We start from the raw sequence: 25,671 nt of genomic DNA on the forward strand, positions 1-25,671 counted from the left end.
AAAAAAAAAGAAGGAGCGCTTGGGTGGGCTCAGTGGGTTAAGCCTCTGCCTTCGGTTCGTGTCATGATCTCAGGGTCCTGGGATCGAGTCCCACATTAGGCTCTGTGCTCAGCAGGGAGCCTGCTTTCCCCCCTCTCTCTCTGCCTGCCTCTCTGCCTACTTGTGATCTCTGTCAAATAAATAAATAAAATCTTTTAAAAAAAACAAAAAGAAGAAAAAACTCTTAAAATTTCTTATACCAAGATCTTCTTTATGGTTACATTCTTTACATACATACATATGTGTGTGTGTGTGTGTGTGTGTGTGTGTGTGTAAAAAAGTGATCGCCACATAAAAAAATTCATTCACACCAAAAAGTGCTCTTGAGTAATTCAAGAGTTATTAATACCCAAAATAAGAAATCCATTTAACTTTTATAATCACTTTCAGAAATGTATCTGAAGGCAAAAAGTGTATTTTGGACTTAGGTTTAATACCTTTTAATACTGGTTAGAAACCAACATCTTACTTTCTATATTTAGTAACATTTGTAATTTTACTTTGATATGGCAACAAAAATAATAATCTTTCCCATTAAATATATTAAAAAATTTCAAGGAAAAATTGTTCCTTCAAAAGAATGTGATTTTCAAATACTTTCCTTAAAGTATGATAAGTACTTTTCAAATACTTTCTTTAAAAGTATGATAAAGCACTTCATTATATGCAGACATCAAGGGTTACATTCCATATTTTCTTAAAAGTTATTTATTTTAGAAAGAGAGAGCGCATGCACAAGGGAAGGGCAGAGGGAGGAGAGGAAGAGAACCTCAAGTAGACTCCTCACTAAGTGCAGAGCATGACACAGGGCCTGAGCCCATGACCTGAGCTAAAACCAGGAGTCAGCCGCTTAACCAACTGAGCCAGTCACCCAGACACCCAGATGGGTTACATTCCACATTAAATAACAAAACTGAATTATTATATTGCTGTCATAAGCACTGGTGGTAAACCTCAGTAAGTGTGTTAACCCTAGGAATTTAATTAATTTGAGCTTTGCTCTTTGCCTGAAGCCGGGTAGAGGGGCGAGATAAAAGGCATCAATAACGTACAAGCTAAAATACTAACTCACGCAGACTAAGTGTGGTTTCTGCTGAATCAGCATACCAGCTCAATATTTTCTTTTCCTGAAAGCAATAAAGCAGGTCCAAATACTCTACTGGTAAGTCCTTGAGGTCTCTGACTTCACACACAGCCCTGGGTAGGTTTCCATACAGGGAAAAGTTCTTCCGGTTTACACACCCCTCAGTTTAAACATCCTAATTTCTAGGGACTCTCTCCTCTGAGGCCGAGAATTATTTGTTACTAAAAGTCTGGTGGCATGAACCTGGAGTATGTTAAAAGGTTTAAATATAATTTAAGCTCAAATTTTTAAAAGAGTAAAGAAAAATGGAATGTATATTATATATATTTAAAACAAAAATAGTGCAGGACACCTGGGCGGCTCAGTCACCTTCAGCATCTGTCTTCAGCTCAGATCATGATCCCAGGGTCCTACCCTGCTCAGCAGAAAAGTAGCCCTGCCACTCCCCCTGCTCATGTGTGTGCTCTCTCTGGTGCATGCTCACTCTCTCACAAAAATAAATTTTAAAACTTAAAAAAAATAAAAACAGTGCATGACAGAGGTTAGTAGAAGTTTAGTTGTCTGAAACCCACTATACCTGAGTTCTCAAGGACTCACAGGCAAGATATGCAAGTTCAGGTTGATGAGAAATATTCCTTGATAGAACAGAGTACACTTTAACCTTTTTTGATTGTCATTCACAGTATGAAATACATTTTATATCATGATGCATTCACATACAATTTAAATAAAACAAACAAGCATCTAACATTATTATATGAAAGGCACTCTGATATTCTGCATTCTATTTTTTTTAAATGTTGGCCATGAGCCACTAAACTGATTTCAGTTACTACCTGCAGTCTGAAAAACACTGTTGCAGAAAATCACAAAAATCTAGAATTGAATCACAAATAAAGACGACTTGGGAACATCCATGAGGATGCTCTGAACTTTGCTCTCCCAGTCACCCAATCCTTCATGCTTACTGTTGCCTTTCTGACCCTTCTGTGACTGGTTCTTCCAAACCGCCACTCTGATTCTCTGCCAAGAGAATATTCTAAAGGTACACCACACTGATAACACAAACGTGTACATATAACCTCTAGGATACTAACCTCGAGGATCCAGAAATAGAGGTAGTAAGCCTTGACCTTACTGCATTATCACACCCAATAATGTGAGGCAGTGTTTTGAGTTTTTTTAAGCTAAACTTCATACACATGATCAACTTTTGAAATGAGACTGAGTTTTGCAAATGCAGTGAAATGTGTGCTAAAATTAAACTCACTCTGCTTTTCAAATTTATTACATTTCTCAATTACAGTGAAAACCAAATGTTACCTGTTTCTACCCCATTTAAGTGAAGGGATATCAGACAAAGCACAAATACCAATCTGAGCCAGAGCTGGGCTGCATTTTGAACTGCTAATAGAGGCAAATGGAAAATGACACCTACCTTCAGCCAATGTCAAGGCTTCCATTACTTTAACAGGAAGAGAAGATCCAAAGGTTTTTACATCATAGTTCATAGACTCGGTTACACAGTGGTGTGGCAATATTCGTGTAGGTGTTCCTCTAAAGAAAAAAGACAACATTCCTTGAACCGTTTCTTAAAATTTTCTGTTGTCTTGGGGCATTGGGGTGGCTCAGTCAGTTAACTGTCTGCCTTGGGCTCAGGTCATGATCCCAGGGTCTCAGGATCTAACCCAAATTGGGTTCTCCGCTCAGTGGGGAGCCTGCTTCTCCCTCTCCCTCTGCCTGTTACTCCCCCTGCTCTCTGTCAAATAAACAAAATCCTTGAAAAACTTTTTTTCCACTATCCTAATTTTTAGGTACATATGTTCACATAAAGAGAAGATCTTTGATAAACAAGAAGAAAGATAAGGTGTAACAGTAAAACAAAACAAAACAAAACAAAAAAACCAAACCAAAACAAAACAAAAAACAAAACCACACACACAACTCTGGCTCATATGTACTGCATAATACATTTTTTGTTTTTTAAAAAAAAAAAAAGACTGACAGGATCTAGAAAACGGCTTCTGACTCATGCTCTAGTAATCAGATGTATGCTCTATTCACTTAAACTCCTTATAACTGCTTCCTTAGCTGTGATATACGAAGGTTGGACTACATTAGTGTTTTCCAAATTGTGGATCATTTTGAGGGTCTCAATCAACATTTTTGAAAAACAGAATATAATCTAGAATTTATTCTACACTGTGGTCAAATAAGCTTTACAAACATTGAATTAGATTATCTTTAAGCTCACATCAGCCTTGGAACTTTTTTAAATTGAAGTATAGTTGACACACAATGTTATATTAGTTTCAAGTGTACTAAACCGTGATTAGAAACTCTGTGCTATGCTCACAAGTATAGCTACTCTGTCACCATGCAACCCTATTATAACACCACTGATTATATTCCCTATGCTGTGCTTTTCATCCCATGATTTACTCATTCTGTAACTGAAAGTCTGTACCTCCCACTCCCTTTCACCCATTTTTCCCTCATCAGCTACAGAATTTTATGAAATCTACCAGATTTTTAAAAAACGATTTTATTTATTCATGAGAGAGGATGGGGAGGGAGGCAGAGGAAGAAGCAGGCTCCTTGTGCGGGATTCCGTCCCAGGACCCCTAGATCATGACCTGAGCCAAAGGCAGACGTTTAGCGGACTCAGCCACACAGGTGACCCCAGATTTGTACAAGAAGTTAGAATCGTGAGTATCTGCTGTTACCTGTTCTTCAACAGATACAGCAGTTTAAATCTTATCTCCTCACCCTGTTAACATTCAAAAAATAATGTAGTTACCAGTATAAAACGTACTCCCTCTCTTATCATGAGGATTAGGATTAAGTGAGCTTTGTTTCTTGACAAACCATTATAACCAAGATTTTTCTTTAAATAAACACTAGGAAGTAAGTAAATGTTTTAAAAACACATTAAGTAAAGTACAGCTTTAATTCCCTGACTTTTCTCAAAAGGAGTAGAAAATACTGACAAGATCACCACTCTGAAGAGCGCTTTCAAAATGTTAAGTTTCTTTGCAAAACAAAGTTCTTTTAGGGTAGGCAAAGTCGGAAGAAACTACTCAGAAACAAGTTACCGCCTAAAGTTCTAGATTAATCATGAAAGGGTGGGTGCGGAGCATGACTGAATAGGCGATGTGCACTGATTTGCCACGTTTCCCGTATGTTTACAAAATTACGATTCTTAACTCACGGCTGTGGAGAGACTTTCGCCTATTAATCTCGCTACAAAGTTGACGTGTAGGGCCGAAACCTCCTCATTTACCAACCAGAAGACATGAACCACAATAGCTCTACGAGGCATTTTCCGGGGTTGGAGCTGCTCTTTCCCACCACCATCGGCGATTTCACATGGGTTCTTTGGCCATAAGTGAAGCAGGCTACCGCCTTGACACAAATTAAAAGACCCATGACTGATGACGCCGCAACACCGGGGTAGTAAGGAGGCGGCTAACCACCGACTGAATGCTAATTTGTCCACCTCTGCACGGAGCTCATTCCAGGAAAGGTGCAACGTGAATGCCTGATAAATTAAAGCGAGGCTGAAGCAACTACCCGCAAAGATGGCGAAGATCTATCTCCCCAAAACTCTGGCATTCCTCCCCGCCGCCCCCGGTTCCGGAGGCTTCTGGAGACACTAGCCCCTCAGGCCCGCCGATCGGTCAAGAGACCGAAGCGGGGACAGTCACTTACCGCGAGCTCAGCGAGCTACGCCGGCCTACCGGCGAAAAGAGCACCGGGGAGCTGACGGCCGACCCTAGTGACAGACCTTTTCGGCTAGTCGCCCGGGGCGTGGAGCCGGGTCCGACTCCGCCCAGCGGGCCCCTTCGGGTCCCAGGCCCAGGTGTCCGCGGAGAGGAGACGCCCGGGAACATGACGGAACGGAGAGGCGACACGGAGCGCGCAGGTTCCTTCTGTGGGGCTGTAGCTCTGCTCGCGCGCCAGGGATCTTGAACGCCCAGAAGCGGGAGGGCGCGCGGTGATGACGCAAAAGCACAGCGCCGAGCTGCGGGCTTTGTCTGGGAGGCGGGGCAGGTTGGGGAGGGAGCGCGGTGAGACGTAACAGCGCGGCGCCGAGCCGCGGGGTGTGGTCGAAGCCTTGTAGGAAGCGGGCCGGAGAGGGCGCGTGGTAATGACGTCAGAGGCTGCCTGGAGCCGTGGGACTTGGTCCTGTAGGTGACCAGTGGAGGGTTTAGGGGGTTGGCGGGTGTCCGGAGTGTCAGAGAAGTGAAACTGCAGAGCCAGTTGCCCTTCTCGACTGTCTGGCCCTTTAGCAGCCTGAGCGCAAAGCCTCTCTGCGCTCTGGTCTTTCCTGCGCCTCGGGAACTGGAAAGGGTCGGTTCACTGGTCCACGCTGAGGAGGGGAAATCGGGAAAGTTGCCGCGGTTTCACACTGTTATATTTGTTCCTCTCTACGTGTGTCACTCCCCGCTCCCTGCTGTCTCATCCACGCTCGTGACGCCACACGTCCTCATCTTTCTCTGAGATCTTGCTCAAAACCTGCAGGCTCCGGACAGCTCCCCAATGGACATTCTGACCTGCGTGTCCTGCAGGACTCCTGGCAGCCACCTGTTAAAAGCCGAATTCTTGTTTTCCTTTAGGGTCCCTGTCCTAACAGCTCTGCCCCCCGTGGTAAAACTGGCCGGTTACCCGAGTCAAACAGAAGAGCTCTGCGCAGGAGTCGTTCTTCGCCCTTCCCCGCCACGGCGACTTCTGGTACTGTAGCCCCTGAACGCGGTCCGTGCGCGTCAGCCTCCTGCACTGGACCGTGGTGACCGCGGCGAGTGGCACAGTATCCGGACTGTGCCTTGGGGGCAGAACAAGTCCTTCTTGATCACTACCCAGGGTTCTGCCTTTTCCTAGTGGCTGCCATTTGCTTAAAAAACAAACAAACAACAACAACAAACAATAAATCGTTTCCTTGTTTATACTTCCACCTCTTTTTGAATAGGATAGTCCCTTAGACAGGAAATCTAGAATTCTCACACTCAAGCGGTATCATCACCAGGAAGGCTTGTAAACCGCATTGCTGCCCAATCACAGTTGTCTTTGCATCTGTAACGAGTTTCTAGGTGTCGGGTGAGGCGGCCATCCGGGGACCGGAGATAACCACTGCCGTAGTAACTGAGTGTGTAGACTCTGGAATTAAATGGGACTCGCTTCAGATCTCCGCTCTGCTATTTACTGTCTCTGTTTTAAGCCTCTATTAAATTACTAATAGTACTCACTTGTGAGAATTAGATAATACAGATGTGACTGTATTTGTGGATGTCAAAAAACAATAACATAGAATGAAGGCAAACAAGCGAAGAGAAACAGTATTTCCAATAAAATCGTACTCTTTAAAGAAAATCAGTTAGAGAAAGCAAGCTACCCCAATAGAAAAAATGGAAATGTATGAAGGGCATGAACTAGCTAGCATTAAGTCAAAGACTAGAAACGACCAAAAACACATGAAAAGTTCTTCAACATGACTAATAATTAAAGAAATGCAAATGAAACTACCAAACAGTATTGTTTGCCTGTTCAATTAGCCGGAAGCTTTTATGAAATGAAAATCATTCATGCTGAAAGGTTGTGGGGCAATAGGCACTGATGTATACACTTTTGATGTATTTTTTGGTGAGATTTTTATAAATTAGTATGGTCTTTTAAGAGAATAATCTATCAAAAAGCCTTATAGCTTGTATATGCTATCTTTTTAAAATTTTTTTTTTATTTATGTATTTAACAGAGAGACAGTGAGAGAGGAAACACAAGCAGGGGGAGTGGAAGAGGAAGAAGCAGACTTCCCACCAAGCGTGGATCCCAATTCAGGGCTGGATCCCAGGACCCTGAGATCATGACCTGAGCCAATAGCAGTCATTTATTGACTGAGCCACCCAGGCACCCCTTGTATATGCTCTTTAAACCTAGCAATTCACTTTTAGAATTTAGCTGAAAAAAAACATAATAAATATGTTTATAATAGCAAAGAATATAGAAAGATGTCCAATGATAGATTTATAGTATATTCACATTATAAAGTTCTATATGGTTAAAAAGAATACATGTAGATGTATGTAATGAATACTTAAGGATGTAGGAAAATACTCTGTTGTAAAATTTTTAAAAGCAAGTTGGTCAAAAAACTATGTCCACTATGAGCCCATTTTTTATTGCAATAAAAAAATGCCTCATAGACACATGTACACGTATGAGAAGCTCAACTTGAACACGTGCTTCCTTTTTATACACGCTTCCTAAAGACTGCCCTTCCAAACTTTGATATCTGTGGCACTAATCACTGCAATCAACACCGGGATAGTAGCCAGAATTGTTTCCTGCAGCTGTAGTATAATTGTTAGAATTCCACTATCACCAACACAGTAATGGTGATATTATTAAAATGGAAAGGCAGGGAAACAATGAAGAACTCATCATGGAAATTATCCATGCCTAATCATTTTCAAGGCATTCATTTAATTGCCATCTAATGGCAATGGAACTTTTTGAGACTCTAAATTTGAGACTCTAAATTGAGACTCTAAACTCTAAATTTCACTGTAGTTTAGAAGTCCTCCAAGCAGGGAAGAATGCATATTGTTTTCACTAGTTCTGCAGTCAGCAAACTGTCAAGGGTCAGAAAGTATCTCCAGTTTTCAGGTCATGCAATCTGTTGCAACTGCTCACCAATGAGTGTGAACTGTGTTCCAATAAAACTCTATTTATGGACACTGGAATTTGAATTTCATATAACTTTGATATGTTATGAAACATTTTTCTTTTGGTTTTTAAAAATCATTTAAAACTGTAAAAACTAGGACACCTGGGTGGCTCAGTCAGTTAGGCATTCGACTCTTGGTTTTGGCTCTGGTCAGGATCTCAAGGTCGTGGGATCAAACCCAAAGTCAGGCTTCACGCTCTGTGCAGTCTGCTTGGGATTCTCTCTCTCCCTCTCCCTCTGCCCTTCCCCCAGCTTGCACACTCTCCTTCTCACTAAATGAATAAAAAATCTTTAAAAACAAACAAAACTGTGAAAACCATCCTTAGCTTGCAGGCCATACAAATCAGGCAGCTGGTTAGTTTGCAGATCCACGGGGCAGTTTATTGAGGGAGGCACAGGTCCTTTGTTGGTAGATGACCTAACAAAATAGATGTTTTTTGAATGAATAGAAATCACCATGATGCCTCAGATGTAAAAAATCATGTAGAACACCCCCATAGGAACATTTACAATGTAGTTCTCACATACTCCTTTCATAAATATACTTAATGTTTTGTAACGTTTATATTTTCATTTATTTTCTAACAGCTTTGGCATTTTTATGAAACAAAATGAATTTCCCAAAATAGAGCCTTAATTTATAAAAGTGTACTGACAAGGGTTTAGCCTGTAACAGTTTATTTAGCTTATGATTATTTCCTGAGAACCAGTCAAGTCCAGGGTCAGAGAAGGCCTTGCACATGGGGTGACCCTGGGAGGGTGGACAAAAAACCCTAAGCTCATTAACATGAAATTTTATCCTCACAGGTAGAGTTTCTGGTGATTAAAGTACTTTTGGCTTATTTTCTAAATTGCTTATATGAACATACATATCCCTCAATGGCTCTCCATGCATGTAGGATGAAAGCTAAGATTTTCAGCATGATATTAAAGGTTCCCCATGATCTGGCTCCAACTTCTCAAGTACCTCCTTCTATATAGCATCAGTGCTGAACTGACTTACATCTCTCCTATTCGTGTTTTGTCTTCCAGGAAAAAGGGATGATAGGTTTTTATGTTAATTATAGCATTATCTGGGGCACCTCAGGTCATGACCCCAGGGTTCTGGGATTGAGCCCCGCATCGGGCTCCCTGCTCAGCAGAGAGCCTGCCTCTCCCTCTGCCTGCTGCTTCCTGTTTATGCATTCCTCCTCTCTCTCTGTGTCAAATAAATAAAAAATAAATTATAGGATTGTGGAAGTATCAAACATGTTAACGTGTACACTCTGGAAACAAAGTGGTACCATCCACAGTGCTGGCAACACCACCTCTGTACTACTTAGCTATTTTCTTGTAATTAATTTTTTTTTAAAGATTTTATTTATTTATTTGACACAGACAGAGATCACAAGTAGGCAGAGAGGCAGGCAGAAAGAGGGGGGAAGCAGGCTCCCTGCTGAGCAGACAGCACAATGTGGGGCTCGATCCCAGGACCTGAGATCATGACCTGAGCCGAAGGCAGAGGCTTAACCCACTCCTGGTGCCCCTTGTAATTAATTTTATCTGCCTTATCTCTCCTTCTAAATAGACTAGAAGCTCCTAGAGGGCAGATAATCATTCTGTCATCAACTCCACAGCACAACTCCTTGTCCAAGGTGGGGGCAGGGGGTGCTTGGTTGCTGCACTGAAGCAACTAAACAGAGTGTTTATGTAGGAGTATTGACAATACTGACTCCATCTTTAGCCCTCCGTCTTGTTCATGTTTGCTCTATGACCTCTCTCTGTTCCAGGCCCCTTGAAGATTAATATACATACCTTAGAAATGTCCACCAAGGCTGGGATGTGTGGAGGCTTGCTTTGGCCTCCCATGCATCTGTTAGAGGTAAGAGTCTTAACCCTTCCCAATGCATGGATGGTGCCACAATTATCTAATTAAAAGTTCGCTGTCAGTTAGGTGCATGCAAACCCTTTGATCTCACTATAGTGCCCTCCCACCCATGCATCTCCTTGCTCCATAAAATCTGTAGACCAAGGTCTGGACTTTATGGAGAGTAGCTGTGCAGGTGCCTGGCCGTCGTCCACCCGATCCCCCATCAGCAAGTTACCCTGAATAAAACTCTGTGTAAATTGGATGGAGTCACCTGCTTTGTTCTCCAGTCTCTAAGTACCTTCTCGGTTTGGGGGTTAATTTACTGTCCCTCCCCCACCTTCTAACAGTTGGTAAATAGCAAAAAACCTAAAAAAATAAAAGTAAATATGAGGACATTAACAATCAGATAGGGAGGAAATGAAAGAACTTGTAGTTACTACTTACTTTTCTTTACCATGTTTTAGAAGAAGTGACAGACACAGGTAAGTTCGCTATAGTTTTAGAAGAAGTGACAGACACAGATGAAGTTCACTATAAATTTTAATCCAGGATAAAAAATGTTCCCTAAAGACACAATTGAACATCTTGTATTATAAAATAAAATATAATGATCAAATTCAATTTTGTAAATACTTCTATGGCACAAAGAGATTTCCCTCAGATGTAGCCTTGTAATTGTTTTGTCTGCTTTCTGAAAACCACACCATATTAGCAAATTGTATAAAGAATAAAAGTAAAGCTTGTTAAAATGATTGTCACAGATGTATTGTTTCCTAATACAAAGAACATGGAGTTCATTCACTCACTGAGTTCATTTTATTCAATAATAAATTCCCTTACGTAGAATGAATTATAATATGACACGCTTGTCATGAAATAATCAGTGAACTCATCAATACTTAGGACATGGACAAACTTCTATTTTAATTACATCAACATAGTTATTTCTTAAGTTCTGGCATTATCAATGTAAGAAAAAAGCACTTTTTCTTGAGGCAGAGCAAATTAACAGCACTGATTTGAAGTATGGCAAATCTAATAGTTATCAGCATTGCTTTCAGAATTCTGAGGCATTTGAGTGAAACAACTATAGCCATAAATAAAAAGGGTTATTGTCCTTTTTTCAGAAGAGTACAAGTTCTGAGAGTTTCTTGATATTCCATAGAATAGGAAGAACTAAACTTTCTTCAAATGTTTTAAGGTTAAAATTACAGTTATTTACGTTTTTTGCCTCATTGAATGAAATTTCAAAAGTATTTAACTGATAAGACCTAAAATTTGGCTAGAAATTATGAATTTTTAAAAGATAATCTTCAAAATACAGGCCTTCACATAAAAGGCAAGAAAAAGGCATCAAAAAATTCATTTTTACCTCTTGTTAATACCTAGCAGTTCATGCCTGGCTTTCCAAAGTAACAAATGTGTGAATAATTAAAATAGAAGTTTCTATATTCAAAGGATGGGCCTCTTCCCTTTTTAAAACTGATCAGGCTTTCATGTGCTAAAAATACTGAAAACCACACACATCCAAACACAGTCTCCTTCCAGAGGAACACACATTTCTAAGGTCTCATACCCCTGAAGATACAGGAGATGGGGAATATAGATGTTCCTTTCTCTCCATGTGACACTAACTATTCCTGTATGTCTGTATTTCAGGTTCCCTTCAAGAGATTATCAGAATTTAAAAAAGGGAAGATTTCATCTTATAGTAAAATCAGACACAATGCAGGTAAATACTACCAAGAGAATTACAGACTGATTGGCAAATCACCTAAAACAATGTAGGCTTTTTACTTACAACCCCCTTTTAAAAGCTGTCATTTGACAATAACTTCAATCTGTAAGAGCCGGTAAAAAAAAATAAAATGAGGTGCCATGTTATATTAATTAAGGTATTCCAGGATAAAAGAAAGTAAAAAACCTGAAGATAATTTCAGTGCTATAGACATTTAGAAAGTCACAATTATTAAAACTCTGAATAAAAAGGTATTGAGAACAGGTACATCTCAAAACAATATTTTCCCCACCTTGGAAAAAATAGGCGTATTTTAAATAACCTGAAGTATGATTTACAGATCAGATACCATCCCTAAGTTTTTTTTTCCTGCAACGATGTTTTGCTCTAAAGTCTCTCATGTTCACGTTATCGATCATTGCTCCTTTATGCTGGAACAAGCCTCTGTTTGTTCATTAATTTTCGGTATATCCCATCTGGTTTTGCAAGCAGTTCCTCATGCTTCCCGCATTCTGTAATCTTTCCTTGGTCGAGAACAGCCACCGTGTTGGCATTCTTAATGGTGGACAGACGGTGGGCAATGATTAACACTGTTCTTCCCGCCATGAGCCGGTCGAGAGCTTCTTGCACTAGGTGCTCATTTTCAGCATCCAGGGCACTTCCAACCGGAAATGGTGTGAGAAAGCAAAGACGTCAGTCCACACACACTACGCGCTCACGAGCCTCCTGTCACACACGCAGTTGCCCCAGACATTTTCACTGTGATCAGAATTACAACGGCTCCTGTCCATACACGTCTACGATCTATTTTTTATATTCCAAAACTACTATGGCAAGGAAACCTGGGACCCTTGATTTCCACTGACCTGCTGTCACAGAAGTAGAAAGCGCTGGGTATGGCTGCTGCTGAGCATGATGGGGGCTCATCACAAACATGACTGAACTGAAACTAGAACCTTCCACCCTGACTGGGCCTGTCCACTGCCTCCCAGCTGTCACTGTGCAGCCAGACCTGGTCACTTTCACATGGAAGTGGGGAAAACAGCATTTTCAGCTGTATCACTTAGAAGCACAGAATAGTAAGTTTTTGGTACGGGAAGAATTGGACTGTACAATCACACAGAGTACTAAGATATGCTCACCTGGTTGCTTCATCGAGGAGAAGAATTTTGGGATTCTGAAAAAAGAAAAGCATTATTTTTAATTGTTAATATGTTTTTCATGTTGTTTTCTTCTGAAAGGGAACACAGTTACATTATAAAAACACACATTCTCGGGGCACCTGGGTGGCTCAGTGGTTTAAGCCTCTGCCTTTGGCTCAGGTCATGATCTCAGGGTCCTGGGATCGAGCCCAGCATGGGTCGGGGGGTGGGGTCTCTGCTCAATAGAGATCCTGCTTCCGCCTCACTCTCTCTGCCTGCCTCTCTGCCTACTTGTGATCTCTGTCTGTCAAATCAATAAAATCTTTAAAAAAAACCACACACACACACACACTCTCTCTCTCTCTCTCTCTCTCTCCTCAAGGTGCTTGGGTGGCTGAGTGGGTTAAGCCTTTGCCTTCAGCTTAGGTCATGATCTCAGGGTCCTGGGATCGAGCCCCGCATCAGGCTCTCTGCTCAGTGGGAAGCCTGCTTCCCCCTCTCTCTCTGCCTGCTGCTCTGCCTCCTTGTGATCTCTCTCTCTTTCTGTCAAATAGATAAATAAATAATAAAATCTTTAAAGAAACACACACACACACTCTCAGTAATAAAAAGAAATGAATTACTCATATACAATACAGCATAGATGAACCTTGAAAACTTTCTGCAAGAGAAAGAAGCCAGACACAAAGGGCCCCACAGTACAGGACTCCATCTACAGGAAATGTCCAGAACAGGCACGTTACAGAGACAGAGTAGCGAAGTGTTCACCTGAGGCTGAGGTCAATAGAGAAATAAGAGGAGGCCAGGTGTGACTGGTGAAGAATCGAGTGTCTCTTGTTAGATGTTCTCCACGTTAGATGTTCTAACATCAATCAGGGTGACAGATGCACAACTCGGAACACACTGAAACCCACTGAACCTGCTTTAAACGGGAGCACTGTATAGGATGTAAGTTACATCACAATAAAGCTGCTCTGGGAAAGGAAAGCACAGACTCCTAGGTGTGTGAGATAAGCCCACGCATGGAAGAGTTAGAGGGGATGCTGAGCTGCCGTCGTGGGCGTCCCTGGGCTGGACGTTGTTTACAGTGCCATTTTACCCCGCTGGCCAGTCACCCAGCAGTGTGAGGTGGGATCTAAAGGAGTGAGACAGAGTCTAGACATTCAAGGTCCTGCTTGTAGTTTAGTTAGGAGCATCACATAAGACTGAGAAGACGTAAGAGTCAGCTGATGTCTCGAACACATTAAATTCTACCTAACCCTGGGACGCCTGGGTGGCTCAGTTGGTTAAGCAGCTGCCTTCGGCTCAGGTCATGATCCCAGCGTCCTGGGATCGAGTCCCACATCAGGCTCCTTGTTCCGCAGGGAGCCTGCTTCTCCCTCTGACTCTGCCTTCCACTCTGTCTGCCTGTGCTCGCTCTTACTCACTCTCTCTCTGACAAATAAATAAATAAAATCTTTAAAAATAAAATAAAATAAAATAAATTCTAGCTGTGCCTATGCAAGAAATGAAAACAGACGTCCCCATAGACACCTGTCGCTACTTACTCACAGAAGCACTGTTCACAACAGTCCCAGCCTGGAAATTTTCACCCATCCAAGTGCTCACCACTGGTGAATGGATAATCGAGTTGTGCTTTGCCCCCACAACGGGAGACATAGGACAGACATGAACAGACCTCAAACACATGATACTGATGGGGCGGTTAAGCCTCCAGCTCTTGATTTCAGCTCAGGTCATGATCTCAAGGTCGTGAGATTGTGCCCTGCAGCAGGCTCCACACTGGGAGTGAAGCCTACTTAAGATTCTCTCTCTCCCACTCCCTCTGCCCCTCCCCCTTGAAAAAACAAACAAACATTATACTAGTAAAATAGGCAAGATGCAAAGGCCACTTCTTGTCAGACTGCATTTATCTGAGATGTCCAGAAAGGCAAATCAGGACAGAGGGAAAGTACATTGGCAGCAGCCTGGGACTAGAGGTGGGAGGGGGGAAGGATTGCAGGTGGGTACCAGGGATCTATCTGGGGTGGCAGAAATGTTCCAAAACTGGACTCTGTGACAGTTGAGCAACTGTACACTAACTAAAAATTACTGAAGGGTACACTTAAAACTGGTGAATTTTATGGTATGCTTCAGTAACACTGTTTCTTTTTTTTTTTTTTTTTAAACATCACCTATATATCTGAGGAGGGTAGTTATATAACAAAGCAGAAGGCTATCATGTCCTTAAAAACCACAATGGCTGGGGTCTTCAGCTAAAATGGCCTTCCTCTCCTCTTGGGAGTCTTGTGGAAGTATCTCCAGTCTATACGAAGTCTAGCAATTGACTATAGATTATACAATGAATCATACTTGTATTGTTTTAATATTTCTATAGAATCACTGCTTTGCTTGTTAGACCACATACTTCTTCACAGAGGTCCATGTGTTAAACTTCTCTCCCTCCAACAACCCTACCACAGTACTGGGCCCCTAACACCCAAGAAATATTTGTTAAATTTGAACAACATATACTGAGTGGAACTCCCAACTCATCTTTCACGGGAACTACCAACCGTATACCTACCCTCTCCCTCCAAAACAAAAGGAAGAAGCATAGTAAATTACAAATTATAAGGTCCCTAATTAAAAATGATAATAAAAAAAATTCTGGCCAAGTGGCTTCAAGCTTACCTTAAGCAGAGCACGGGCAATCGCAATCCGTTGTTTCTGCCCACCTGACAATGACAATATATATATTTTTTAAACTTGAAAGACTTAACAAAAATTCCTGGTAATAGGTTTTTCTGATAAGCTAAGTGGCGATTTGAAGGCAGCGTCTTCTGGTTAGTCACAGCTGAGATGGACAGTATTATAAAAGCCTATTTTTTTAAATTTATTGTCTCCTCATCAACCTCAAAAGTAATAACAACAATTATCACAACTAACATTTATTGAGGAATTCCTATGTACCAGGCTGAAAGCACTACCATGTTATCTCACTCAACCATAAAAAAGAGTCCTATGAAGTACATCCTGTAATTATTCCCTTTTCACAGATGAAGAACCAAGGGCACAAAATAACCCGTCCTGGGTTTCACAGTTGGTAAGCGGCAGAGTCAAAGTCTGCGTAAGCCACTCTGATCCACCCTCTTAGAACTCAAATTCTACTAAAAACAAGGGAAGAAACTGGGGGGTGGGGGACAGGAGTGGGTAAATGCAGATGGGACAGAGGCAGGCAGAACATCTCTGAGAATTCCTTTCCTCATCTTCGCCTCACACCACCCTCTCTCCTTTCCTCCAGGGAATGGGACCCTCAAGTTACAACTATAACTTACAAATAGTACTCGGGACTCCTCCCGACTTACTTCATTTTAGAAAACTCACTACATTTTTGGTGATGGAAACAGTCCTTTCTGGTTGATTTTATTGGATGAAATACTTATTAATAGTAACTGCTGGACATTACATGACTTCATCTAAAAGAAGCTCATAAATGATGAACCGAGATCCAATTACATCTGAAATGTGTGGTACGCCTAAAAGCTGTCCTCAAATAGGCAGCCCCGTGCTCACAAGGGAACCAGGGAAATCCCTTTATTTTTGTGAACCTCTGAAGTTGGTGAGGGTGTCGGAGTGCTGTGAGGTGGGCTGGCTGAGCAGTCAGCGGAGGGTTTGGGGTCAGCTCTGAGAAATCCTCAGTGCCAACTGGTGCACTGGGCATCTGTCACTAGTTGTCCTTTCTTCCACCTAGAAAGTGACTAACCAAAGGTTGAAACCTTTGGTTATTTCACTCTGAAATGGGAGCTTGAGAGTCCTGGTAGAGGGAAGACCGTGTGGAACCTGTTCCAAGGGAGGAGGTGACATGCTTGTTGGACAAAGTGAGGTAGCTCTCGGCCCGACCCCCTGAGACTCAATAATGTCACCACAAGCAGCTGAAACTGGTTTTCTACCCAAGGACGTGTTTGAGAGATGCCAGAGCAGTGCATTTGTACAAAGCAGTGTGTGATTCTACTGCTGCAATCTTGCAGATCTATCCAAAACATTTCTTCATCCACTGCCTATTGTTTAAAAAAATCATACACAATAAAAACATGCCTGTATTAAATTTTCTGTGGTCTAACCTGAAACAAAAAGTTTTGTCCAACCTGGCAACCTTCATTCTGACACAGAGGCATCTGTCCTCTGCTCAGTCACTCCAGTGACAGAGAGCTCATCGCATGGAAGGGAGCACATGGCAATAATTGTAACGAAGAAATTATCTGGGCTTACCCCCAGATTTCTTTCCCTTTAAGTCTACTCATTGGTCTTACTTCTGTATTCTAAAGCAAACAGAATACAAGTTTTTTCTTTCCTTCCTAAAAATACGGTACCCAGAACACACTGCGCTGCAACGTGTTCTAAGGTCCCAGGGAAGACAGACTGAGCCTTGGCCATGAGTCCTGCCCGCTGTGCCAAGGGCCAGGTCCCGACCACTACCTATTTGTATGTAAACCTAAGTGGTTTCCGCATTCTTAAAGGGTTGTTTAAAAAAAATCAACAAAGGACATGTAACAGAAACCACCTGTGGCTCATAAAATCCCAAATATTTACTCTCTGGCCCTTTACAGGAGAGTCTGGGGACCCCTGGTTTAACATGTAAAGCACAGCGTGGGGAACAGAGAGCTCTTTGGTTTCAGTTCTGCTCCGGCTCACAGCCCCTGCCCCCCTGAACACATCAGCCTGCCACCTGTACCTCTCTTAATTTTGGCCATTTTCAAGGATCTCAAGTTGAAAGGACCTTTTTTCCCTCAGATGAGAGAAAATCTCATCTTATACTCAGTGGGACACTCCGTGGGAACTTGGGAACACCTTTGAGGTAGAAAGTGAAGGAAACTGGGGAGCTGTCAGCATATAAAAGAGATTTTTAGAAAGTAGAAAAGCTAATCTCTTAAACTCTGAGGACAAAAGCCTAATTAGAAACTAATAGTGCTGTATGAAATACGGCAGAGTTCGCTGGAGCAGAGTTTTGGGGGCCAAACAGTAACAAAAGGTACCTGAAAGGAGAACGCCCTTTTCTCCAACCACAGTGTTGAATCCCTGGGGGAAGTCTCGGATGAAAGCACCTGCGTTAGCTACATCAGCCACTCTCTCTATCTGCTCGGCCGTCACTGAGGAGGGGTCGTCTGCACCGTAAGCAATGTTCTCAGCAATAGAGCAAGAAAACAAAATTGGTTCCTGTAAATTGGAAACAAAGCATATTTGCTGCAAATTTCAAAACAGACTTCAAACATATCTAGGAAACGCAGTGAAGCTTAATGTAGTCCTTACCTCGAAAAACTATTAAATTGCTCTCAAGGAATACACAGCCAGCTGCTGAATAACACAAATGTTAGGGGTGCTGACCCCCATGCTGTTGAAAATCTGAGTATAATTTTGAACTCCCCAAAACTTAACCACTAATAGCCTACTGTTGACTGGAAGCCTTACTGATAACATAAACAGTGGATTAACACATATCTTGTGTGTTACACACATATTCTATATGGTATTCCTGCAATAAAGGAAGCTAGAGAAAAGAAGACATTATTAAGAAATCCTAAGGAAGGGCGCCTGGGTGGCTCAGTGGGTCAAAGCCTCTGCCTTCAGCTCGGGTCATGATCCCAGGGTCCTGGGATCGAGCCCCGCATCGGGCTCTCTGCTCTGCCGGGAGCCTGCTTCCCCCTCTCTCTCTGCCTGCCTCTCTGCCTACTTGTGATCTCTGTCAAATAAATAAATAAAATCTTCAAAAAAAAAAAGAGAAAATACATTTATAGTACTGTACTATAAAAAAACCATGCATAAGGGGTCCCATGTAGTTCAAATCCATGTTGTTGAAGTGTCAACTTTACACTCTTTGTTTAAAGATTTTTTATTTATTTATTTGAGACAGATACAGCAAGAGAGTGTGCACATGCACACAAGCGCAGGAGTGGGGCAGGGAGCAAGGAGCAGAGGGACAAGGAGAGGGATAAGCAGACTCCACACTGAGCCCGGAGCCTGACAGGCTCAATCCCAATACTGGAGCTGGAACCAAGAGTCAGACGCCAACCAACGGGGCCAGCCAGGAGTCCAGCTGCATACTATTTTGATTCTACTTCCTTGTTCTCCATAAATCCACCCAGCTGACTTCTAAAAAATTCATGTTCTTCCATGAACAGGATTGATTTCATCAAGATACTGCAGGAAATGAGATCCCATGGCAGGTGCCTGGCGGCCAGCAGATACTTCATAAATGTAAGCTCCTGCCCTTGGGAATTGTCAGGTACGGAAGACGCCGGCTCCATCTGTATTTTCCAGCTGCGGGCTTCCCACTAAGGATTGAGGGGGGAATCCCCATCTCTATTCGTTACTTTTTGAAATATACACAAACCAGGTGGGAACAGGACATTTTAACAGAACCCTGTGGAATGGTCCTAAAACAGCAAATAAGCCTCCAGCTTCTTTTCTCCATCCCTAAACAATACGCCCTGCTGCTATCCTTATACTGCCAAGCCACCCCATCACTGCCCGTCCTGCTCCGTAGCCGGTGGAGTGGGGTGAGGGGAAGTTCATTAGAGGGAGAGGCTCAGAAATGAGGGAAGCCTCAGGTCTGCCTGTGGTGCACATAGCCTGATAATAAAGTATCAGCAGCTGTGTCAGAACTTCCCTGCACCAAATGGTCTCATGAAAACAGCCTCATTAAAGTGACCATATCACAGACATTCTGCCTTGAAACCAGCAACCTCTCTGCAAGGAGACCCTGGCTCTCGCCATCATCTTTGCTTGCTTATCACTGAAACCCATCATGTAAAACAGCAGACACTGCCAGTGACGAGAATAGGAATTATGGAAGAGTCCGTAAAAGCTAGATAGTTCTAGGGACGCCTGGGTGGCTCAGTTCGTTGAGCGGCTGCCTTCGGCTCAGGTCATGATCCTAGCATCCTGGGATCGAGTCCCACATTGGACTCCTTGTTCCGTAGGGAGCCTGCTTCTCCCTCTGCCACTCTGTCTGCCTGTGCGCTCACGCTCTCTCTCTCTCTGACAAAAAAATAAATAAATAAAATCTTTAAAAAAAAAAAAGCTAGAAAGTTCTATCACTTCCGCCCATCCTCTCTGAACCACCTGCATTACAAGGCTATACTAGTCCCTGGCTTTGGATAAAAAGTCGGTTTCAACTGGTTCAAGTCTTTAAGGTGGTCAAGATAGAGCACTATTTACAAACCTAAAAAACATGCCAGGGCAGATTAGTTTAGCATATCTGGAGAACATCGGTTCCTCCTTCTCTTTTGAGAGGTTCAAGTCTAAAGAAAACATAAATAATAAAAGCAAACTTAAAAGACAGTGTAACAAAAATGGAACCTCTCTTCTTACCTGACTCACTGTCCCAATCTTGGATCTCAGCCAGACTGGATTTAGCTGACGGATATCATGGCCATCGAGACTGATAGTTCCTTGGAGAAAGGAGAGGAAAGTCATGGAGTGTCACGGGGCCAACGACTAATGTAAACACTGAAAGGATCTGGTGGAAAAACTCCACATTCAGTTCTTTCAAAGATGAAAAGTATGTTCAAAATCTCCAAACAGAATCTAAAATCAACATATTTCATGGAATTTCCCTGTCTACTGTCTCCCTGCAGTGGTTAGCTGACTAGGCCATTGCTATTTCATCCATCCAACTCGCCTTACAGCAGTGACTGACTTCCTCTGGACTGATTCAGGGCTCCCCCAGAAGATTCTAACTCTGGAGCTTCCTGACCACGTCGGCATCAGCAACCACTTTGAAGGTCTGGTTCTGTGGTGATGTTTTGAAGAGGTGTCCTGGAAACTCAACCCTGGCAGTGATTTTTTTTTTTTTTTTTTAGCTCTTTTATTACTCCTTAAAATAGTCCTTCCTGCATAATAAATATGGTCAGAGGAGAATCATCCACAACCACAAATCTGATATCAGAGCAGAGCTTTTCAATAATCAGATGTGACTCTGTGACCCTAGCTAACAGAATTAATTCTACACCACGGAGGGAACTCAATGTTTGGGGACGGCAATGATGGTGACTAAAACACACTCTTTCTCTGTCTGTGGTGTGGAATTAACCAGCCAGCTGTAAACTTTCATAAACTAGCAAAAACCTGAGGTCTTTGACTTAAATAGTACAAGTATTCTATAGACTATGCAAGGCTGGAATTTACATGTAGTTTCTCTTCTCCTTGACTTGTTCACCATGATAAAGAAACTAGGGGCTTCATATTTCTGACTTGTTTGCATTCACCTGACTAGGGTTTTTCTAAATTCAGAATTTTATAGCAAGGAGAGTGAATCAAAACAGGGATTCCAGTTAACACCTATTTTAACACAGTTGGTGATTCCGTGGGTCGCGATCTGCAAGTCGAATACTTATCTGGCACATGACCATGGTCTTAACCAAATGGCACAGATACAAAGATCATAAGACAGATTAATTTTAAACGAGTGATATGATTTTTACTAAGAGCTGTCTTCTTGCTGAGAAACATCACTGTTTTCTCAGTTCCAAATCAAACCCACTAATACGGACTATCTACTCCAGGCTCAGCTACGAAGAAGGATACAAACTTTATGTGCAGTGAGGGATGTTGGACATTTCACAACATACACTCACTGAATCATGCTGCATACCTGGAACTAATAACGTTATACACCAATTATGTTGTAATTAACAAAGGATATAAAGAAATAAAAGAACATGTTCTCTGCTCTAAAGATGATATAATCCAGTTAAAAATAAAAACCAGAATAAGAAAAATCCATTACGAAAATCCGTACTACTTCAAAATAGTTTCCATAATGCAGTCACACAGAAGGGACCCCCAGGTGCCAAGTCACCTGTCAGCACGCTAGCCACAGGGCAGTTTGCGGGCAGATGCAGCCTGAAGGCTTCCAGAGAAGCTCTACAAGCTGAACGGCCAGCACAGAGTGGTACTTAATCCTCGGTGCTGCTCAGCCCCATGGGGGGCACCTTGTTGGAGCTGTGGAGCAGCCTTGCCCATCCTCTCCCAGGAGGGAATACCAGCATGGGAGACGAGGAGGTAGAATTCAGGAAGTCACTCGGGACTTGAGGAGGTCAGACACAAACCATACACACTGCCTGCCAGGCCTTTTGCGACTTCTTAAAAGGGACACCTTATGTAAGGGACTTCTTTCCTGGGAACCAGTCCTCTGGGATTTCACAACTCTCGCACTACAGGTCTTTGCACAATTTCGTCCTCCACCAGAACACGGGAGTACAAGGGCTCTGGAGGATCCTGCCACCTAGCATGGGACGAAGCACTCACCAGAAACGGGGTCATACAACCTCAGCAGAAGGGACACCACTGTTGATTTGCCAGAACCACTTGGGCCAACCAGCGCCGTGACCGATGCTGATGGGATGGAGAGGCTGAAATCCTGGAATATGGGCACCTCCGGGCGAGCTGGATAGCTGAAGTGCACATTCCTAAACTCCAAAGTGCCCTGGAAGCTCTCCTGGTTTAAAACGACCCCTTCTGCAATGGGATGGAATGAGAGTCACTTCACAGGAAGATGAGACCACAGCAGATCTCCGTCCTCCCACTGGTCAGACCACACACAGATGGCACCAGCGGCAGGAGGAGGCCTTGAGCCTGCTCTGCACCCACTCCGTACAAGGCACGATGCGCATGCGCTCGTCTGATTCTCACAGCCTTGAGCGGCACAGATGACAGGACACTGCCTCTCCAAGACAAGCACCTGCCCCAGCTGACTGGTGGTGGAGCGAGCTTTCACCTGGGGTGCAGTCTGGTTTCAAAGCCCATTGCCTTTCCTCTGTGCCACTGCCTCTGGAGCTCCCCAGGTCCAGAGTTCATCTTATCTACTCTAAATATTCAAGACAAGGATGGTAAATGGGTAGGCCTTGCACAAGAGCTGCAGAGCCTGGTACCACCTTGCTAATGACTTGGGAAAAGCTGTTCAGCCCCTTTCAGCTGCATTTATTTCCTCCAGCCCGTCACACTGGAGAATACCGGGATTTCAACTCATGATCTGGGGCTAAGCAACAATGTCCTGGAAGTCCGTGATGAGGAACAGTTATGGCTCCGGGCCACAAAGCCCTCCCAGAATGAGCTTCCAAGAAAGCAGCTGATATAGGAGATTGCTCTAGCCAATTAACACCAGCATCTCCTAGCCCACTACCCAAAGCCAAGAAATTCAGAGGCTTTTATATGTGTGGTCTGTCTTCCTTTCCCCCCATCCTCCCCACTGCCCAAACATCAGAATCACTACAGAAGACCAATCTGTTGGACTGGCCAGGGCCTTTCCTATTTGCAACCCTGGGTGGCACTCGCTTCCTTCCTGCTATTGGTGGTAATGAATCACCTGCAGGGACGGCACACCACGCGGTCAGCCCCCACGCTTCCAGGGCCATCCTCTGCCCAGCTGCAGTGCCCACCACCTTCCTTCCTCTCTCACTGCCTGCCCCTCTGATCACCCTTCTCTGCTATGTGGCAGGGATGACATCCTTCCCATGCTTATCCTCTGCAGGCAGAGCACGGCGGTGTTGTAACTGTCCAAAGCCACATTCATTTAATCCCAACAAAGAACAAACTCATGAGAGACCCACCATTAAAAGGCAGCTCAGGCTCTCTCTCAAGAAGCTCCCAGAGGCGTCCCCCAGCACCCAGCCCTTTCATCAGCTCCGAGTAGAAAGAGCTTAGACCTGAGGACAAGAAGCAAACATATCTATCACCAATGCCAGGAAATGACCATCTGCTACCCCCAGCCCTTTGCAAATAGTAATAATATGTTGCTTTTAATATAAAATCTGTAAGCTTTCAAAAAAGGATTTGAGGCAACTACCATATTCAAATTCCCTGTGTCATACCCTTGTTTGCCCTCAGCTTCTCTAATTTCACATAAAGACTAAATGTTGAATTGGGAATTTACAAATGCAGACAGCCATAGTAATCAACCACAGAATTAAAATCACAATGTCACAGAGAAAATCTACCTCGTCAAAAAACATACAATGTAAATAAAATATAACACTTACTTAAAAGGAATATAAAACATCTAAATATTCATTTTAAATTCCTATCCACAAAATCAAATCCCCCTTTTCAGTCACTCAACAAATAGAAATTTTACTAGGCTAAAAACTGAAAATTTGGAAATGTTAAATATTCCAACGATCTCTTTAAGGTCACCTTTGAACTATGAATTAATTAAGACTTAAAGCAAACAAACTCCAAGTACACTAAGCCATGTAAACTGCAAGAATGTACATTTGTAACACTTTTCCTCAATAAGGATGCTGCAAAAATGGTATTCGAATATTCTTACTAAGGTACTTTTGTGCATATATTTGTGGAAACTTGTGCAAAATACAGTGGATTAAATTCTTCAGGTTAAATTAAAAATGCACTGGGCATAAACAGAACCAAATAAACAGAGTCAACTAATCTTTGACAAGTGAGCAAAGGTAGTTCAATAAAGAAAGGACAATCTTTAACAAATGGTGCTGGAACTACTGGAAATTCACATGCAAAAAAAAAAAAGAATCTAGACACAGACCTCACACCCTTCACAAAAATTACTCAAAGTGTACCATAGACTTATATGTAAAAAACAAAAACAAACTATAAAACTCTTAGAAGATAAGATAGGAGAAATCCTGAGTGACTGTGGATTTGGTGATGACTTTGTAGATACCACACCAACACATGATCAATGAAAGAAAAACTGATAAATTAGACTTCATGAAAAGCAAAAACTTGAGCTCTCCAACAAAAATGAGAAGACAAGCCACAGAGTGGGAGAAATATTTTTCTAAAACGCACCTGCTAAAGGATGGATATCCACAATATAAGAACTCTTAAAACTCAACAATAAGAAAACCACCCAGTTAAAAAATGGGCAGAAGATCTGAACCCAAAGACCTCACTAAAGAAGAAATACAGATAATAAAAAAGCGTATGTAAACATAAAGATGCTCAACATCATATGTCATCAAGGAAATGCAAATAAAACAACAGGGAGATACTCCGCACACCTAATAGCATGACGAAAACCCAAGCTGCCGACGTGGTGAGGACGTGGAGCATCAGGAACCCTCACTCAGGGCTGGCGGGAACACATCACAGGACAGCCACTCTGGAAGGCGGTTTGGCAGTTTCTTACACTAGACATACTCTTGCCGTATGATCCAGCAACCTCACTCCTCTGTGTTTATCCAGAGAAGGTGAAAACTTATGTCCACATGAAAATCTGCCCATCGATATTTAAAGCATCTGTGCTTACAATTGCCAAAACTTGGACGTAACCAAGATACCCTTCAATATGTGGATGGACAGATATACTGTGGTCCATGTGACAATGAAATATTAGTCAGTGCTAAAAAGAAATGAGCTTTTGAGCCCTGAAATTGGCACGGAGGAACACTCGGTGCACTGTACTAATGAAAGATGCCAATCTGAGCTATGTGACATTCTGGAAAAGGCAAAACTATGGAGACAGTAAAAAGATCCGTTGTGAAGGGTCAGGGGATGGGAGGAAGAGGCAGAGCACAGAGGATTTTTAGGACAGTGGAAGTATTCTGTGTGGTGCTGTGATGATAGATACATGTTCAGACCCATATACAACACCAGTGAACATAATATAAACTGTGGACTTTGGGTGATAATGACGTGTCAGTGTTGGTTTGTCAATTATAACAAATGTAACACTCTGCGGGAGGGGAATGTTGATCGTGAGGGAGGCTGTGCTCGTGCAGAAGCAGGGGATATATGGGAACTCTCCCTACTTTCCCCTCAATCTTTTTGTGAACCTAACATTCCTCTAAAAAAAAAAAAATTCTATTAATGCAAAAAAGAAGGGAAGGAAGGAGTTGAAGGTAGTTCAACACAGTAGAGTTTAGACTCTGGAAACTAAAAACAACAAAACAAAATGGCCCTGGATAAACAGTTTGTGGTCTCTCCACACAATGGAGTGTTAGGGTCATGGAAAGTAATGAAGCACCAAGCCATGCTACAACGAGGGTGAACTCTGAAAACATTCTGCTCCGTGACAGGAGCCAAACGTACAAGGCCACATAGTATGGGATTCCATTTGTACGAACTCAAGCAAACACA

The 25,671-nt window shown here is 42.6% G+C and overlaps 2 protein-coding genes across 3 annotated transcripts in view; both read right to left on the reverse strand.

Moving 5' to 3' along the window:
* The window catches only part of NUP133 (nucleoporin 133), a 56,573-nt gene extending 51,436 nt beyond the window's left edge, over positions 1-5,137 (reverse strand). Inside the window, exons 1-2 of the mRNA XM_032311857.1 lie at positions 4,835-5,137; positions 2,562-2,680 (exon numbers count right to left, since the gene is read on the reverse strand). Coding sequence (XP_032167748.1) covers positions 2,562-2,680; positions 4,835-5,016 — 301 coding nt within the window. The 5' untranslated portion in view covers positions 5,017-5,137. The remainder of the gene's footprint in view (positions 1-2,561; positions 2,681-4,834) is intronic.
* A 5,081-nt stretch (positions 5,138-10,218) lies between these two features.
* ABCB10 (ATP binding cassette subfamily B member 10) overlaps positions 10,219-25,671 on the reverse strand; it is a 36,435-nt gene continuing 20,982 nt past the window's right edge. Inside the window, exons 7-13 of one of the 2 annotated variants that reach the window (XM_032311858.1) lie at positions 23,166-23,261; positions 21,865-22,074; positions 19,927-20,006; positions 17,592-17,772; positions 15,250-15,293; positions 12,577-12,611; positions 10,219-12,092 (exon numbers count right to left, since the gene is read on the reverse strand). In XM_032311858.1, coding sequence (XP_032167749.1) covers positions 11,861-12,092; positions 12,577-12,611; positions 15,250-15,293; positions 17,592-17,772; positions 19,927-20,006; positions 21,865-22,074; positions 23,166-23,261 — 878 coding nt within the window. In that variant the 3' untranslated portion in view covers positions 10,219-11,860. The remainder of the gene's footprint in view (positions 12,093-12,576; positions 12,612-15,249; positions 15,294-17,591; positions 17,773-19,926; positions 20,007-21,864; positions 22,075-23,165; positions 23,262-25,671) is intronic. The other variant, XM_032311859.1, reaches the window with a different exon arrangement.

The sequence above is a fragment of the Mustela erminea genome, chromosome 14 (assembly GCF_009829155.1).
Source record: "Mustela erminea isolate mMusErm1 chromosome 14, mMusErm1.Pri, whole genome shotgun sequence".
In the NCBI taxonomy this organism is placed as follows: Eukaryota; Metazoa; Chordata; class Mammalia; order Carnivora; family Mustelidae; genus Mustela; species Mustela erminea.